This window comes from Xenia sp. Carnegie-2017, unplaced genomic scaffold (genome assembly GCF_021976095.1).
Source record: "Xenia sp. Carnegie-2017 unplaced genomic scaffold, XeniaSp_v1 HiC_scaffold_16, whole genome shotgun sequence".
Lineage (NCBI taxonomy): Eukaryota > Metazoa > Cnidaria > Anthozoa > Malacalcyonacea > Xeniidae > Xenia > Xenia sp. Carnegie-2017.
This window is the reverse complement of record NW_025813469.1, coordinates 12,387,168-12,405,906: the sequence shown is the minus strand read 5'-3', so window position 1 is coordinate 12,405,906 and position 18,739 is coordinate 12,387,168. Positions and strand designations below refer to the sequence as shown.

The following is an 18,739-nucleotide window of genomic DNA, read 5'->3' as shown; positions in this document are numbered from 1 at the left end:
GACCTACAACCCCGAGTGTCCACACTAGACTGAATGTCCACTTTATGCTTCATGGATAGATTTTTATCAAAAATATGAAAAGACTTCTCAAATCTTTCTTCATCAAAATAAGCAACCATTCGTATTGCGTACACGTTATCCTCTTGATCCACTGATAAAGCACTGATCCACGTATTGTCATTATTTGGATATTTATGATAAACGTCATCAAGTTTAAAACCTCGCTTTCTTAAATTAACATATGGCTTACGAAGACTAATTACGTTATTAATACCACTTACGATTTCACCACGACTGTTAACATCCCAACTCATAATACATCGCAAATGTGGTCCGATAAAAAAACCAAATTCGAATTCGTTAGGAGATGCAATCAACTCTTCACCCCAAGAATTTGTGGTGGAGATCTTTCGCCAGTCTAATATTGGGTTCAACAACAGTCCTTCATGTTCAATAGTTGGCCAATCCCATACATGACTACTATAGTATTTGATACTCGCAATAAAGTCATACAATTGACGGTTGAGGAGCATCACTGGTTCTATAATTTTCATTCTGTTAACTATTATATTGCTCAATTTTGCTCTCCAGCCACCCTTGATGTGAAGTGAGAACTTTTTACGAACTTCGTCCAGTTGATGTAGCTTTTTCATATACTGTAAACACAACTCAATGGCTTCCTCTGGGCAATCAAGGCTCCAAAATATTGTCACGATCTTAACTTTCACAGCCAATATTCTGTTCTCAAAGCTTAAATTTTCGTTGTTGAACGCCTTCGTTGCTGCTTCCCGGGATGTGTAAAATACTTTCTTTGCATTTTCAAAGCTAATTGACCCAGTCTCTAAATTTTTATTTTCTTGAATGAATTGTTCCATTGCTCTCCAAGCTTTACGCACATTGGCACTGGACGTTGCCGTTGAAATGTCGTCATTATTTGCTTCTGTACGTTCTCTCGATTCAAAATTTTTCACTTTGTCAAAGCACAGAAAAAGTTCAACAATTCCTTCTTCCAAAAAGTCTATACTCGAACGAAGATCTACCTGCGAAAGACCATCTAATTTGTCTTTTATTTCTGTTAAAGATTTCTTGACTTCCTGGCGCCATAAATAGTCAGTAATGCCGCTTGTAAATATGTCTAAAATTTTAATTCCGCCAAGAAATGAAACTGCCTCAAGAATAATAACATCAATCATGTTTCGGTTATTATGTTTAAATTTTGAATATATACAGATGATTCTATTACTTTATTGTTAAAATTAAAAACAGTTTGTCTTTAATCTGTCTGTTTTGATGATTATAAATATACTTCTTCCATTTATGCATTATTCGAACCCAATTTGAACCAATCAAAATGAAACTTACACAACTATACTATTGAAATTTCCATTACTTCACAGTACTTAAAATTACAGGTATGTTAGGTGTTCAACTTACTGACATTATTCAATATATATATATATATATATATATATATATAAGTTTGAAAATTGGTAATCCAGGCATTTCATTTAAAATCCGGAGAAACTTTTATCTTTTATGTATATATATATATATATATAGCAAAGTAATATTAAAGTAATTTTTGGCGTATGCCGTGATATATTTACGACATTTTATGCGGTTTGTGACAATATAAAGCAAAAATAAAAATTATTTTAAATGTACGCAATAAGCAATTAAATTTTGTGTGATTCAATGACGCATTACGTTCAAGCCACCCACATATTGAGATATTCAAAATATATTAATATCTTAACGAGAACTTTCTATATTCTAAACATGCATTTTTAAAAAGCAATAAACATTGTACCCGACCATATTTTTTGACTGGTGTTAACAATGATATCAATCTTTCGTTTTTACAAATTATTATATGAATATTTGATATAAGCTTGATAGAAACATAACATGCCAAAATCGATTCGTGAATACCTGTTACAAAGACCCATATAGCACTAGCATATGGCAGCGATTGGTCAATATCACCCATATAAGTATGTATACGCAAGCATACGCTATAGGGTGACGTTATGAATAGGTTTTATAGCATTTATGTCTCCTCTAAAACCTGTCTTACAACAAAGGAGTCGTTGTAAGACAGGTGTTTGTTGGTTGCCAAGCAAATACAACAATATAAATTAAAAACAAGACAAGTTGACAACAATACAAGGTGTTGAGTATAGAATGATTTAACTAAATTCTGGTATTTATTTTGTTTTTTCATCAAACTTATCAATTGGTTAGTCGGTAATTTTTTGAAAATCCATTTGTGATGTGATTCAAAAAGCTTATGCCCCAAAACTTTCTCAACTGTCTCTTTCATCCTTACTTTACCCAATAGCTGCATTAAAATAGAGTAGAACTGTGTCTATTTTCTACCGAACTTCTGTCAGGATGCAGTTCGCTCAGCTGAGGAGACGTAGAAATTTAGGCCCTGTTTACACTCTACCGGATTGTTATCGTAGCAGGTTGAATATTCTTTATATTAAACGGCAGTGAAATTGTTCGACGTCAGAAACACAATCAAATAGACAAGATCTATCAGCTTTTAGTCCGTGCAGTTACCCCTTTAAAGAAAATGAAGACGTCGTGATGAGGGAATCCGGTATAGTGTCAACGCAGTCTTAAGCTATGACTGATTCGTCACAATTTAATCAATTCCCATGCAAAAATTTATTGTTATTCAAATTTCAGCAGAGCAAGTTGTATTACAATAATTTTCCAAACAAAGTTGAAATATACTGTATATATGTAAAAATTTTACTTAATGACTCCGGGAGTTAACTTTACATTTGTCGTAAACTATCAAATTATATCTCTTGCGTTTGTTAAAACAAATTGCAGTCACCTTTAAAAATTTTTTTGTTAAACATGTAGGTTTCATCATCAATGTTTTATACATGATAGTTGTCGCTTTATATGTACAAAATATGCGTATACTTGTAAACATTGCCACATTGTTCCTGTGAGGAACAAGAGAACTGAAGCAACCAAGTAAACTTTCTGTCGCCATTAGTGAAGACGAAATACTAGAACAAGTATTTAACTAAGCCATTGCAAACATGTCATATTGCTGCTTATCATACAATAATTTACGTTTATAACAAGTTTTGTTTAAAATGTCTAATGCGTTATAAATAAAAGTATCGATACATCAACCAATCATAATCAATCATCAACTGAGCTTTTAAGAAAACAGTGTACGCCGCTATGTTCAGCCAGTTTTCAGGTAGTGGCTGTTGCAATAAAACGAACGATACGTTTTTGTGAGACAGAATAATACGCGAATATTGGATGAGGTTGAGCAAGATATCAAGAATTATTCAGACCGATGTCATTGTTATCTGCTAAATCGAAGCTGAGACGGATAAGATTGACCGAGGTCTGAATAATTCTTGACATCACGAGAAACACGAATTCATTAATTGTTTTATTACTCACTGAAGTATTATCAAAACATATCAATTTAAAACATTTTTCGAACCTTCGCTAATTTGTTTTTGTCAGATGATTTAAGTTCGTCTCGTTTAAATATGTTGTAAATGTGTTCAAAGCCAGCCTCGCCTCTTTTTAGTGTTTTCCCCAGCCTTTTCCCTTAAAAGGTTTCACATCGTTTTTAGAAACTGTGGCAAAAATCGCTGTTGTTTGATATGTTTTCAAAACCAGCTTTTAATGGCGGCTATATTTGTAGAAACTATTATCTGTAGGTGTGACGTCATAATCTGCAGATATCGAGAATTATATGAAGGTAGTTGACCAATCACAGCCGAAAATGCTCACATAGTGAATAATAACACTACTTATAGGGGCTCGTCTGCACTAGACGATTATTATAACCATTGGCGTAACTGCTATGAGCTATGGGTGGGCAAAGTTAAGGCACCCAAGGAATCAGCTTGCAAAGCAGCACTCTGATAATTTCATATATAGTGAAGGGTACATCTCTCTAATTCAAACTATGTAGTCACTAAATATACATTCAAGGAGAGTGAAGGATACACCTCTCCCTGTTTCAAACTATTTAGTCATTAAATATACTTTCATATAGAGTGAAGGGTACATCTCTCCCTCTTTCAACTATTTAGTCACTAACCATACTTTCATGGATGGTGAAGGGTACACCTCTCCCTCTTTCAAACTATTTAGTCACTAAATATGCTTTCATATAGAGTGAAGGGTACACCTCTCCCTGTTTCAAACTATGTAGTCACCAATTATACTTTCATGGATGGTGAAGGGTACACCTCTCCTTCTTTCAAACTATTTAGTCTCTAAATATGCTTTCATATAGAGTGAAGGGTACACCTCTCCCTGCTTCAAACTATGTTGTCAGTAATTATAATTTCATGGAAAGTGAAAGGTATACCTCGCCTTGTTTCAAATTATTTTGCCACTAACTAAACTTTAATATAGAGTGAAGATTACACCTCTCCCTGTTTCAAACTTTGCAGTCACTAACTATATTTCCTGGAGAGTGAAGGGTACACCTCTAACTGTTTAAACTATATTGTCACTAACTATACTTTAATATAGAGTGAAGGGTATACCTCTCCCTGTTTCGAACTATGTAATCACTAACTATACTTTCATGGAAAGTGAAGGGTTCACTTCTCCCTGTTTCAAACTATGTAGTCACTAACTATACTTTCATGGAGTGTGAAGTGTACACCTCTCCCTGTTTCAAACTATGTAGTCACAAACTACACTTTCCTGGAGAGTGAAGGGTACACCTCTCCCTGTTTCAAACTTTGTAGTCACAAACTACACTTTCCTGGAGAGTGAAGGGTACACCTCTCCCTGTTTCAAACTATGTAGTCACAAATTATACTTTCATGGAGAGTGAAGGGTACACCTCTTCCTGTTTCAAACTATGTAGTCACTAACTATACTTTCATGGAAAGTGAAGGGTTCACTTCTCCCTGTTTCAAACTATGTATTCACTAACTATACTTTCATGGAGTGTGAAGTGTACACCTCTCCCTGTTTCAAACTATGTAGTCACAAACTACACTTTCCTGGAGAGTGAAGGGTACACCTCTCCCTGTTTCAAACTTTGTAGTCACAAACTACACTTTCCTGGAGAGTGAAGGATACACCTCTCCCTGTTTCAAACTATTTAGTCATTAAATATACTTTCATATAGAGTGAAGGGTACATCTCTCCCTCTTTCAACTATTTAGTCACTAACATTACTTTCATGGATGGTGAAGGGTACACCTCTCCCTCTTTCAAACTATTTAGTCACTAAATATGCTTTCATATAGAGTGAAGGGTACACCTCTCCCTGTTTCAAACTATGTAGTCACCAATTATACTTTCATGGATGGTGAAGGGTACACCTCTCCTTCTTTCAAACTATTTAGTCTCTAAATATGCTTTCATATAGAGTGAAGAGTACACCTCTCCCTGCTTCAAACTATGTTGTCACTAACTATACTTTCATGGAGAGGGAAGGGTATACCTCTTTCTGTTTCAAACTATGTAGTCAGTAATTATAATTTCATGGAAAGTGAAAGGTATACCTCGCCCTGTTTCAAATTATTTTGCCACTAACTAAACTTTAATATAGAGTGAAGATTACACCTCTCCCTGTTTCAAACTTTGTAGTCACAAACTACACTTTCCTGGAGAGTGAAGGGTACACCTCTCCCTGTTTCAAACTATGTAGTCACAAATTATACTTTCATGGAGAGTGAAGGGTACACCTCTTCCTGTTTCAAACTATGTAGTCACTAACTATACTTTCATGGACAGAGAAGGGTACACCTCTCCCGGTTCCAAACTATGTAGTCACTAACTATACTTTTCTGGAGAGTGAAGAGTACACCTCTCCCTGTTTCAAACTATGTAGTCACAAACTATACTTTCATATAGAGTGAAGGGTACACCTCTCCCTGTTTCAAACTATGTTGTCACTAACTATACTTTCATGGAGGGTGAAGGGTACACCTCTCCCTGTTTTAAACTATGTAGTCACTAAATATACTTTGATGGCGAGTGAAGGGTACACCTCTCCCTGTTTCAAACTATGTAGTCACAAACTATACTTTCATATAGGGTGAAGGGTACACATCACTTTGTTCCAAACTATGTAGTCACTATCTATACTTTCATGGAAGGTGAAGGGTACATCTCTCCCTGTTCCAAACTATATTGTCATTATCTATACTTTCATAGAGAGTGAAGGGCACCTCTCTCTCTGTTTCAAACTATATTGTCATTATCTATACTTTCATAAAGAGTGAAGGGTGCACCTCTCCCTGTTTCAAACTATGTAGTCACTAACTATACTTTCATGGAGGTTGAAGGGTATACCTCTCTCTCTGTTTCAAACTATGTAGTCACTAACTATACTTTCATAAAGAGTGAAGGGTACACCTCTCCTTGTTTCAAAGCATCGAACTTGTAATACTGAACAACATTAGATAGATAAAAATATTTAAGAAATTTACCATCAAAAAGTGAGGAATGACCTATGTGGTGATTATTGAATGTTATGTGAGTACAATCACGTGACATGCATTTGAATCTTGAGTGTGCTAGCAATAAAACGATTATTATTAATAATTGGTCGTGTGACCTGAGCGTGAAAGACTGAATGAGAATAATATTTTGATGCTTTCGTGGCATTTTTACGGTGAAATTTTGGGAAGCATTTTGTGAGAAGCAAAGTCGTGCTATTCCGACTTACAGCCCTTTCGTTCTATTTGTTTTCTATGAACATTTGCTCTGAACAATGAAGTTTTCGTACATGATTATCTCGATGTTTATTTAACTGTTGATATTGATGACAATAGTTCCAATATCATTTGAACTGTGTTCATCGATGCACTTAATTTTGTGGACTTTTCTTTGTTTGCCATGTTTGAGTACTACACATATACGCCCTGCATATTTATATTCGAACGAATTTGTCTTATTATCTTAACGTCTGCGATTATTCAACATAATATCTTATAGAAGGTTTCGAACGCTTTCTCTAGTTGCAAAACGGGACGTTAAACAAATAATTTTCTACATCTTGGAGTAAGTTAGACATTAGATTATTCAGAAATATATTCGGAAATGGCGGGCTATCTAAATGATTATGAAAGTGGATATGATGAATGGAGATTTAAGACTGCTGTTGATGAAAATTTTCATTGTTCGATTTGCATGAACGTCGTTAAAGACCAGAATGTGTCAACATAACGAGCACATCTTTTTTCGTTTTTCTATTGAAGAACCACTACGAGTTAATGCACAAAGATGTCCTCAATGTCATGATAACTAGCTACACTTCTTCCAGCGCGTTTTGTAAATAACTTGGTTTCTAAGTTTAAGATAAGTTGCGACTACGCCAGTCGTGGTTGTCCTGAATTTATAAATGTTGAAGATCTTGAAATACATGTTGAAAATTGTGGTTTTGCTCCAGTGTTGTGTTCTAATGAACGTTGCGTCAAGAAGATAAACAAACGAGACAAGATTAAACATGAAATTGAGTTATGTGAATGCAGAAAGATTGCTTCTCACGATTTTGGAGAGATTTGAAGAAAATCTATCTTCAGTGACTAAAGAAATGGAAGCCATGATGTTTCAAATGTTGTAAAAGATTAATACAAATGAACGTATTCAAACACTGCCATTACAAATTGACTTAGTAATCGATTCAGTAAGAAAAAATATTTTGATAATATAACTAGCGTTAACAACAGTTTAATGTTCTTGACAGTTCTGCTCCTCTGGGATTTAAAAGTTGAATTTAAAAATTAAAAGCAAAGTAATTTAAAATTACTCTGATGCACTGATTTTTGTCTCAAATCTAATAAGTAAATGCTTTCTAAAATCAAAGCGACAATAACTTAGAGAGAGCAATCAAAAAAGGTATTCACATTTTCCAATAGCTGCTACGAATATTTTGCAACAAACAAGCGTATAACTTAATCAACCAGGTTGAGCAAATAGTTATTGCAGACTATATTGTCTATTGCAGACTATATTGTCTATTGCAGACTATATTGTCTATTGCAGACTATATTGTCTATTGCAGATTTCCTTTTAATGCATACAAATTGTTTGTACGGTTCCGTTTTTCTGATGACACTCTGTATATTGGCTACATTGTGTATAAACACTTTTTTCTCTAGTGTTTCTGAAGTACGCAATAATAGTTAAAAAAGGCCACTCTAACATTTCAAAAAATCATCTCAGGAAGAATGGTGTTATACAAAGCCATTATTACAACATTCTAGTGGCTTGCATTTTGACATGGATCTCACTGATTGTCTTATCGTTTGAGCCTGGAGGTGAAAATATCCTTGCTCCTTCACCAACATGTTATAACGTGAAATAATGGCTGCCATATTTATCAACAAGTTTATCAATCAAGTCCCCAGTTATTTGAGTTAAGCTTCAGAAGATTTCTATTTAATTTTCTCATTTGGTGCTGTTATTCATTGCTTCCAATTTGCGTGTTCATCAAACGTTAACTGTAAATTTCAACGTACCGTCTAGCTTCAAAATGTAGCGATAGACAAATCATTTTTTACACTGAACTGTATGAGATGACGTATGAAATGGCTTATCGTACAAATTAAACTTAATCAGTGCCGTACGCAGCTCAATAATTGTGGGGAGGAAGGAGCAAATATTCATATGTGCATACTGTTGATGAAGTTTACTGTTCAATTTACCATAACGTCATGTCAACATTACGAGCGAGTCTTTTGTCGTTTTATACGTCATGTCAACTCAACGAGGGCATATTTTGGCGTTTTATACGTCATGTCAACATAACGAGCGCATTTTTTGTCGTTTTATACGTCAGGTCAACATAACAAAAGCATTTTTTGTCGTTTTATTAAAGAACATCTTCTAGTTTATGAACCAAATGCACAATAAGGCACCATACAAAGCTCGAAACAGATGTGAATGTTGAAAATAAGAAAATAGCAAAAAAGTAGTGCAGAGAAAAAAAATTTTATTGATTGATTGGTTTGGAAATCAATAACAATTTTGCGATTATTATCATTACATAAATTCATTCTTCATTGTCCAGTTCAGTGAGCAAAATAAATTGAAAGTCCGATTTTCTACAAACATTGTTTTTACTTGAGGAATTTCTTTACTTGACAGTGACCAACATAACGACCACAGCCGTTCTCAATACCATCCGCGTACCATCTTGCTGCTTTTATGGCCGAGTTCTTGCTCCCGCCAAAACCGTAGGCGACTGAAGGGCAATTCAAGTGAGAAGGAAAGTCTCGCGGATTGCATTTTGCGTAGTACGTTTTTGTAGCCAACTTGTAGCCTAGTGCTATAAACACCCTGAAAAATGGGGCAACCGCCTGCGTTTGATCGAGCGACCCGAGAAGGAGCACCACGAACGCTGTGAATACCAAGACTTTCATAACGAAAATTGAAATCTAAATGTTGGAAAACTCCTCTCGGTTTTCCGTGAGCTGATCCTATAACACTCTGGGACTTTATTGTCCTATACTTAATTGAACGCACAAACGTAACATCCCCCTTTCATTAGATATTTACAACTATTTATATTAATGGTAGCACTTCAGATATCACATGATTTCCTTACAAAGCTCATTCTCTCATCCTTAAAAAATATTTTACGTTTCAGCTGGTTCCATCATCTACCTTTTCTCATGCAATCTATGCGCTTACACGCCTACTAATAACGGAACCCCAACAAATAAAAAAAACTCTTAACTTACGTAAAACCCCTAAATTTAATAATGATAGTAATGTATTAAAGGAATTCCTCGAAACTAAAGAAATAATTATAAACTGTTTTGTTCATGTATTCACCTCTGACGAAAAGTAAGATTGCCGATTTCAACTGAACGGCGAAAATGAACGCAAATGAACACCGTTGAAAATCTACAACTAAGTTACCGTAAAAACTTATTCACAATGCAATTCAGAATGTTGCTTCGAGTGAGTTTGTTTGTTTGTTCTACTGCTGATAACTTGTAGCTACTGCTGTGTGACCTCATTGATAGATTACGACTAAATACAGGCTTTTGGAACATGCCACTGGGCTTGACTTCTGTTGTCGTTTTCCTCACAGCACTGAGCATTGCATTAGAGGATCCCATAGTTAAGTTAAGAGCTTACAGTGACGTCCATAACGTGCATTTACAGTTTTATCTAGAGTTATCTAAAAACATCATAGGAAAATGGGAATAGCCTATTCTTGTTTCTCTCAAACGCGTTATTAAAACTTACACATTTCGCATAATTACGTTCCTACACTTCAGTTTCAAGTACGTTAACCGTCTCTCCCAGTGGTCTCGCCTCAATAGTGCACCTAGTTAAACTGAAATGTAAAAATAGGTAAGCATTTCGGATAGCTCGACCATAAACAGAGTTTACATGTAAATAATACACATCAAGCCTGTACATAATATGAGATACGTTTAAGACAAATATGAGGAAAATCTTGATGAAGGTCTAATCTGTTTCGTAAAAGGTCCTTTTATCATCTTAAGCTTTCTTCATTGTCTGTGCGCTCTCGCTTAAAATGCAAGTGATGTGTTTGTTTTCGAAGTGTCTTGCACTGAAACAAAACAGAGGCGACGTCCTCAAGAAATCTTACGATTTTTAGTCTGGCTATTTTGTATGAAAAATAATTTTTGAAGATAAATTCCACGTCTTCCATAATTCGTCCTGTAGGCGTTAAAAAGTTTTTCACTACTTACCTCGAGCAAGTAGTAAATCGTGTTTACTTCCGCCTGAGCAGACAATGTTGCAAAGATAATATTATAAAATAATTCGTCCTGTAGGCGTTGATAAGTTGTTCACTACTTGCCTCGAGCAAGTAGTAAATCGTGTTTACCTCCGCCTGAGCAGACAATGTTGCAAAGATAATATTATAAAATAATTCGTCCTGTAGGCGTTGATAAGTTGTTCACTACTTGCCTCGAGCAAGTAGTAAATCGTGTTTACCTCCGCCTGAGCAGACAATGTTGCAAAGATAATATTGTAAAATAATTCGTCCTGTAGGCGTTGATAAGTTGTTCTTTACTTACCTCGAGCAAGTAGTAAATCGTGTTGTTTACTTACGCCTGAGCATACAATGAGCCATCAACACCTTAAAAATAATTGTTTCAAGTCAATCGGAACTCTGCTTGCGTTGTCAATTTTGTAATCCTCGGTTATCCTCAGATACGAGCTAAGAAACAGAATACCACTTTAAGCGCTCGTCTCTTTGGAGAGCACGCTTTCCATTAAACAATGGCGAGTACAAGGCAATTTAATATGTAAAGTAAATTTTCTTTGTTTTTGTGGCGATTTCGGCTAGACAACACTAACATGGCGTCGAATCAAGGTATGTGACAAGCAAAATTTTTCATCAATTCTTTTTCTTGACTTTTAACTAAAAAGGAGTAAATTTTCACTCATTCTCGAAGATTCCGCAAGTGTTCAAAATAAACTTCAGTGCTCAGCGACTTTAAAGCCAAAAAAAGATCAAGTTACCACTGTTGTGTGCCTCTATGTAATGGAGATTCCAGATATCACCAAGACCTGAAGTCCCATCGCATTCCAAGTGCCAATGACGGCAAAGAAACCCGTAAACTTTGGCTGGCAAAATACGAAGAGACGAAGGGCCTGATTTCAAGGTAGCTTTGTATTATTATAAAAAAAGTTCTTGCATATTTCTTCAGTGAATCTTAGATAGTGCATCATTTGTAAATAAATACGCACTAATGCTATGTTTTGTTTTAACTTTATAAGATATCAAGCAGCACAAGGGTTTGCTCGAGACACTTTTTAGAGGACGATTACCTACCTCCTGATAATGCAGGACGGTGTTTATTAAAAAAGGGGTCTGTTCCCAGCCAATTTGACTGGTCTTCAATGACTCCAAAAAGAAGAAAACTAATTCGCACTTGGACTGGGTATGCGGAATTGTCAATAATAAGTTTATATTATCGCCTTCACCTGTACCTTGTTTCTTAATGATTAAAATGTTATTTGCTTTAGAGAGACACAAACTGAAGAAAATGCAATTGAAGAAACTGGCAGTGAAGTGTGCACAGTCGATCCTTTGCTAAAAATGCAAGAAGAGTTGGAAGGATTAAGATTGGAGTTAATTCTGAAAACCCAAGAATTAAAAAAAAGTGAGGAAGAAACAGCTTCTGTTATGGAAGAAATGAATGCATTCAAGGCCCAAGCACATAAAGAAATTGAAAATACCAAGAAGGCTGCCGCCGAGGAGTTAGCACTATCCAAATTTGGTTTAGAAAGATTTTCAACTAACAATGACATAGTCAGATTCTACACAGGATTTGTTTCTTATGAACAAATTAAGGCTTTTTATGAAATCATAAAACCAACTGCTGAGAGAATGACCTATTGTTATGCTACAGGAGATAGAGAAAGTCGTCCAAAAGCACGAACCATGCTAGTTATAGACGAGTTGTTTATGTTCCTGGTTCGTATTAGATTGGGCTTATTTGAGCAAGACCTTGCTCACAGATTTAAAATACATATATCCACTGTTAGCCGAAAAATAGTTACATGGAGCAATTACTTATATTTCATGTTGGGATGTCAAGTAATCTGGCCTTCTAGGGAAAATGTCAATAATTACATGCCCCAGTGTTTTCGTAGGCTTTACCCAAGTACTAGAGTTATAATAGATTGCACAGAAATTTTCGTACAAACTCCCAGCTCCTTATTATTACAGTCACAATTATACTCAAGCTATAAAAGCAACACTACCCTTAAAGGTTTGGTTGGGATCTCTCCTCATGGGGCAGTCTCTTTTGTATCTGGGTTATATACTGGAGCAATCTCAGATAAAGAAATAACTAGGTGTTGTGGCATCTTAGATTTAATTGAGGAGGGAGATTCAATAATGGCAGACAAATGTTTTGATATAGAATATCTGTTATTAGAAAAGAAAACAATACTTAATATTCCCCCCTTCTTAGAGAGTAATGTTCAGTTTACTCAAAATGATGTTCAAAAAACCAAAGAAATTGCAAGTGTCCGCATACATGTAGAAAGGGCTATCCGAAGGATAAAAGAGTATCATATTTTTGATTCTGATGTACCACTTAATTCATTGGGGTCAATTAATCAAATATACACAGTTGCATGTTTGCTTACCAATTTCCAAGGTCCACTAATTTCTGATCTTAGTAAGAATTAACAATTCTAAATATTGGATTACAGTTTTCTTGTCAAAAAGAATTAAATGTAGCTAAAAAACATGTAACAGACTATGACTATGAGAATAAAAGAGATTTTCACAAAATTGTAGAAAATTATCACAAGTTTACGACAATCACTTTAAAAAATATTGAAAATAAAAACCATCAACCTTATTTTTTGCCTCTTGAAAAAAGTCTTTGTTAAATTTAATCCTATTGCAAACAAAATGTGTGTCACTTATGTAGCTAAAAAAGTCACACCACTCAAGACCTGTCAAAGCTAACTGACACTGTACTTGGTAAAAGTAAATATCAGTGTTCTTCAAAATAAAGTCATTTGTAGCCACATTTTTTGAAAGATATCTAACATTAGCAAAGTCGTTTTCACCTTCCTTGAAAACTTTGATTTCCAACAATCCAAAAGGGTTGCAACAACTCGCAGCTGCTTGTAGGTCATATACCAATCGTTCTGGACTGCAGCCCAACCAAGGACATCTGGGATGAATAATTAATCCAGAAAGAAGTAGATTCACAGACCCATTCTTAGCAACATTAGCATAGGCCATTGCAGCTGTGGATTCTAAATCAATGCCTCTTTTCATAGCTGCAGTTATGACATGACGAGATGGATTGAGCTGTTTTACAAGATTTTCAAAATCCCTCGACCGTCTTGCAACAATCCCAAACTTACTTGCTGTGATTCTTTTACTTCTTAACATATGCCACAAACTGTTTGCACTTTGAGTGATTGTTTTCTCTTGGATATCAAGTGACTCTTCTTGAGTAATCATTATAGCATCTAAAGAAGCTTGTTGTTGCTTTGTGAGACAACTGGAACAATTATTCTTAAATCTCATTTCCGCTGAAGCCAGGCCAATGGTAGTGTTGGAAAGTTGGTACAACTGAAATCATTGATAACATAGTCTTGAAAGAGCTTTTGCTGGTAAGAAAGAACACATCCTTTAGGAACTTCTCCAAATTTACTTTGCACAAGTGGGATACTTGCAAGGTTCTTTTCACTTGGAAGTATACTTGCTATTAATGGTTTGCTTTCAAAATCATCAAAATTTTCTTTTGTCATTGGTAAATAAACATTTGAAGGTGAATATAGTGTGCTTTTAATAAATTTGGTGAAATTAGCCCTGCTCTTGGTTTTGACAAGCACATCTTGAATCTTCTTCTGTTCTATCTTTTTTCCTCTGGGTACACTCCATCTTTGAGGCATACTAGTGCATGTCAATGAATCGGGCAATGAGCGAAGACCTAGCTGTTTGCAATGGGCTAGAAAGAACAGCAATCCAACGACATGATGGCAGTATCCCCCAACACCAGCTACACATGAACACCTTGCAGAAATTGAACTGTTAACAATGTTGATCTTGGTTTCAAGTACATGTGGAGGCTCATTTTTCTTCATTGATCGATAGCATCGAGCATTTATGACAGCTAAATCATCCTTGGTTGTAACTGACAAAAGAATATTAAAATTTTTATGAGATCAAATTAATCACACTCTGAAAGTAAGCTTAGTAACTAAAGAAAACGCGAACAATGATTGGCAATTTACCTTTCATTTCATGTAAATATCCAGGTTCAGCAAAAAACATGTAGGCCTTTGCGGTACTCTGACATCCTGACAACTCTTTTGCATACTTCTCGACAAATGCAAAAGTCAAGTTAGGAAGAGAACTTATGTCTTCACTTTCGCATTGTAACCAAGTCTCACGCTTTTGGCGTGAGACTCACGCTTTTCGACGCAATCTCACGCAACCACGCCATTCAGACAAAATATCACTCTTTTTTTTAAATATTACAACTCGCGGAAAATTTTTTAATTGAGATGGAGACAAACGCTAATCGAATCGAAATTCGGTACACGAATCATCTGGAGAAGCATGCATAAAAACATGAAAATACAATAGATTAATCATTAATACCTTCCCGAAAGCCAAATCTCCTACTTGTGACTCATTTTTCGATTAAAAAAAGTCAAGAAAAAGAATTGATGAAAAATTTTGCTTCTCACATACCTTGATTCGACGCCATGTTAGTGTTGTCTAGCCGAAATCGCCACAAAAACAAAGAAAATTTACTTTACATATTAAATTGCCTTAAACTCGCCATTGTTTATAGGAAAGCGTGCTCTCCAGTATGGCGTTACCTAAGCACGTGACCTCTAGCTGCAAAAGGCCTATTCAGATAGTGAGCTTGACTATGTTAGTTCAGTTGGCTATGAGTCGAAATCCGTCAAACCAATCACAATAAAACAAAAATTCAAATGAACCAATTGTAAGATAGCAATTGGACTCCCTTATACGTCGGCCACCCTTATTATCAGTCGAGACCATTCCAGACTGTCCACTGATCTGGCCATTGACCAATAAAATAAGCGTTTTTGGCGCTCACTCCTTCATCCGTCGAACCAGTCAAGCCACCCCGCTTATCAGTCTGTTATTCCAGGTCAATTAAAATTCCACTGATCTGGTTACCAAGGAGATATTCATTGATTAGTCATTAGTTTTCAATAATAAATAAAGCTGGATTTTTATCACGAAGTAAATGCGATATAAAGTAAGAATAATTAATGAATTTTTAATTAATATGATAGGTAATTTTTGAATTTCAAACATCAGTCGCGCGACGGATTTGACATACTCTACATCCGCCCCTGGTGCAACAATAATGGTTCTCATTTTAATTGTGTAAATCTAAATTTGAAATTAGCAAGAAGTTTAAAATTTTTAAAGTTATATGAATAGAACTTTATACAAATCCCTGTTTCGAAAGATGCGCTTAGGCCCTTGGGCCAAGAAAGTAGGTTCATCAGGATGCCCTTTGACTACAGTATATCTAATAGGATATTCCTGCATCAGCTCCTTTTCATCCCCGGAGTCAAGATCATAAATGATAGCACGACGTGGCCAACTCGAAATAAGAAGTTTGCCTTGACCAAAATGAAATGCTATATCATAAATCTCTTGCATTGATAGTGTCACCGTCTTAATCCACGAGCCTTCCATCGTGTAAACGTAGATAGAACTACATCCAGCTAGAAAGATTTCATTTTTGTTTGAAATAGCCAATGCTTCCACATAATCTTGTGCAAAAAAACGCTTGCGAAATTCTCCGTTCTTGTCATGAATAAACACTTCACCTGTCCAAGGGTAATCATTACGCCTGACTAGAGATTCGAGCAGCACAACATTATCGTTAAAGATCTTCAAACAATGATCAGGAGTGTCTATAGAAGGAGACCTACAACCCCGAGTGTCCACACTAGACTGAATGTCCACTTTATGTTTCATGGATAGATTTTTATCAAAAATATGAAAAGACTTCTCAAATCTTTCTTCATCAAAATAAGCAACCATTCGTATTGCATACACGTTATCCTCTTGATCCACTGATAAAGCACTGATCCACGTATTGTCATTATTTGGATATTTATGATAAACGTCATCAAGTGTAAAACCTCGCTTTCCTAAATTAACATATGGCTTACGAAGACTAATTACGTTATTAATACCACTTACGATTTCACCACGACTGTTAACATCCCAACTCATAATACATCGCAAATGTGGTCCGATAAAAAAGCCAAATTCGAATTCGTTTGGAGATGCAATCAAATCTTCACCCCAAGAATTTGTGGTGGAGATCTTTCGCCAGTCTAATATGGGGTTAAACAACAGTCCTTCATGTTCAATAGTTGGCCAATCCCATACATGACTACTATAGTATTTGATACTCGCAATAAAGTCATACAATTGACGGTTGATGAGCATCACGGGTTTTATAATTTTCATTCTGTCGTCTATTATATTGCTCAATTTTGCTCTCCAGCCACCCTTGATGTGAAGTGAGAACGTTTTACGAACTTCGTCCAGTTGATGTAGCTTTTTCATATACTGTAAACACAACTCAATGGCTTCCTCTGGGCAATCAAGGCGCTCCAAAAATATTGCCACGATCTTAACTTTTACAGCCAATATTCTGTTCTCAAAGCTTAAATTTTCGTTGTTGAACGCCTTCGTTGCTGCTTCCCGGGATGTGTAAAATACTTTCTTTGCATTTTCAAAGCTAATTGACCCAGTCTCTAAATTTTTATTTTCTTGAATGAGTTGTTCCATTGCTCTCCAAGCTTTACGCATATTGGAACTGGACGTTGCCGTTGAAATGTCGTCATTATTTTCTTTTGTACGTTCTCTCGATTCAAAATTTTTCACTTTGTCAAAGCACAGAAAAAGTTCAACAATTCCTTCTTCCAAAAAGTCTATACTCGAACGAAGATCTACCTGCGAAAGACCATCTAATTTGTCTTTTATTTCTTTTAAAGATTTCTTGACTTCCTGGCGCCATAAATAGTCAGTAATGCCGCTTGTAAATATGTCTGAAATTTTAATTCCGCCAAGAAATGAAACTGCCTCAAGAATAATAACATCAATCATGTTTCAGTTATTATGTTTAAATTTTGAATATATACAGATGATTCTATTACTTTATTTTTAAAATCAAAAACAGTTTGTCTTTAATCTGTCTGTTTTGATGATTATAAATATACTTCTTCCATTTATGCATTATTCTTAAATTTGAACCAATCATAATGAAACTTACACAACTCTACTATTGAAATTTCCATTACTTCACAGTACTTAAATTAGCAGGTATGTTAGGTGTTCAACTTACTGACATTATTCAATATGCAAAGTAATATTAAAGTAATTTTTGGCGTATGCCGTGATATATTTACGACATTTTATGCGGTTAGTTGCAATATAAAGCAAAAATAAAAATTATTTTAAATGTACGCAATATGCAATTAAATTTTGTGTGATTCAATGACGCATTACGTTCACGCCACCCACATATTTAGGTATTCAAAATAAATTAATATCTTCACGAGAACTTTCTCTATTCTGAACATGCATTTTTAAAAAGGAATAAACATTGTACCCGAGCATATTTTTTTGACTGGTGTTAACAATGACATCAATCTTTCGTTCTTACAAATTATTATATGAATATTTGATATAAGCTTGATAGAAACATAACATGCCACAAGTCGATTCGTGAATAACCTCCCTGTTACAAAGACGCATATAGCACCAGCATATGGCAGCGTTTGGTCAATATCACCCATATAAGTATGTATACGCAAGCATACGTTATAGGGTGACGTTATGAATAGGTTTTATAGCATTTAGGTCTCCTCTAAAAACCTGTCTTACAACAAAAAGGGGTCGTTGTAAGACAGGTGTTTGTCGGTTGCCAAGCAAATTCAACAATATAAATTGAAAACAAGACAAGTTGACAACAATACAAGGCGTTGACTATAGAATGATTTAAGTAAATACTGTTTTCATTTTTTTTTCATCAAACTTACAATTGGTTAGTCGGTAATTTTTTCAAAATCCATTCGTGATGTGATTCAAAAAGCTAATGCCCCAAAACTTTCTCAACTGTCTCTTTCATCCTTACTTTACCCAATAGCTACATTGAAATAGAGTAGAACTGTGTCTATTTTTTACCGAACTTCAGTCAGGATGCAGTTTTGCTCAGCTGAGGAGAGGTAGAAATTTAGG

At 35.3% G+C, this 18,739-nt stretch overlaps 3 protein-coding genes and 2 long non-coding RNA genes across 5 annotated transcripts; 3 read left to right on the top strand and 2 right to left on the bottom strand.

Annotated features, from left to right (window-relative positions):
- Positions 1-11,213: 11,213 nt before the first annotated feature.
- Positions 11,214-11,520, top strand: LOC124436462. Its single transcript, XR_006945359.1, has 2 exons — positions 11,214-11,326; positions 11,409-11,520. It is a non-coding gene; the product is annotated as an uncharacterized LOC124436462 (long non-coding RNA).
- Positions 11,521-11,584: 64 nt separating this feature from the next.
- LOC124436459 lies at positions 11,585-11,815 on the top strand. Its single transcript, XR_006945356.1, has 2 exons — positions 11,585-11,618; positions 11,734-11,815. It is a non-coding gene; the product is annotated as an uncharacterized LOC124436459 (long non-coding RNA).
- A 41-nt stretch (positions 11,816-11,856) lies between these two features.
- Positions 11,857-13,156, top strand: LOC124436098. The gene is made up of 2 exons (XM_046986025.1): positions 11,857-11,897; positions 11,983-13,156. The coding sequence occupies exons 1-2, from the start codon at positions 11,857-11,859 to the stop codon at positions 13,154-13,156; spliced, it is 1,215 nt and encodes a 404-aa protein (XP_046841981.1).
- A 41-nt stretch (positions 13,157-13,197) lies between these two features.
- Positions 13,198-15,129, bottom strand: LOC124436097. The gene is given in 4 exon segments (XM_046986024.1): positions 13,198-14,032; positions 14,035-14,624; positions 14,725-14,858; positions 15,119-15,129. Coding segments are annotated over 4 exon segments (1,476 nt in total). The 3' UTR covers positions 13,198-13,291.
- A 646-nt stretch (positions 15,130-15,775) lies between these two features.
- LOC124436457 lies at positions 15,776-17,803 on the bottom strand. Its single transcript, XM_046986389.1, has one exon. It carries the CDS (start codon positions 17,603-17,605, stop codon positions 15,905-15,907), a length of 1,701 nt encoding a protein of 566 aa, XP_046842345.1. The 5' UTR covers positions 17,606-17,803; the 3' UTR covers positions 15,776-15,904.
- Positions 17,804-18,739: the final 936 nt, after the last annotated feature.

Bases quoted from the DNA above. Each gene is read 5' to 3' on its own strand.
- LOC124436098 (XM_046986025.1), top strand. From the start codon at position 11,857: ATGACTCCAAAAAGAAGAAAACTAATTCGCACTTGGACTGG. The intron at 11,898-11,982 runs GTATGCGGAATT...TATTTGCTTTAG, and splicing joins CTAATTCGCACTTGGACTGG to AGAGACACAAACTGAAGAAA.
- LOC124436457 (XM_046986389.1), bottom strand. From the start codon at position 17,605: ATGATTGATGTTATTATTCTTGAGGCAGTTTCATTTCTTGGCGGAATT.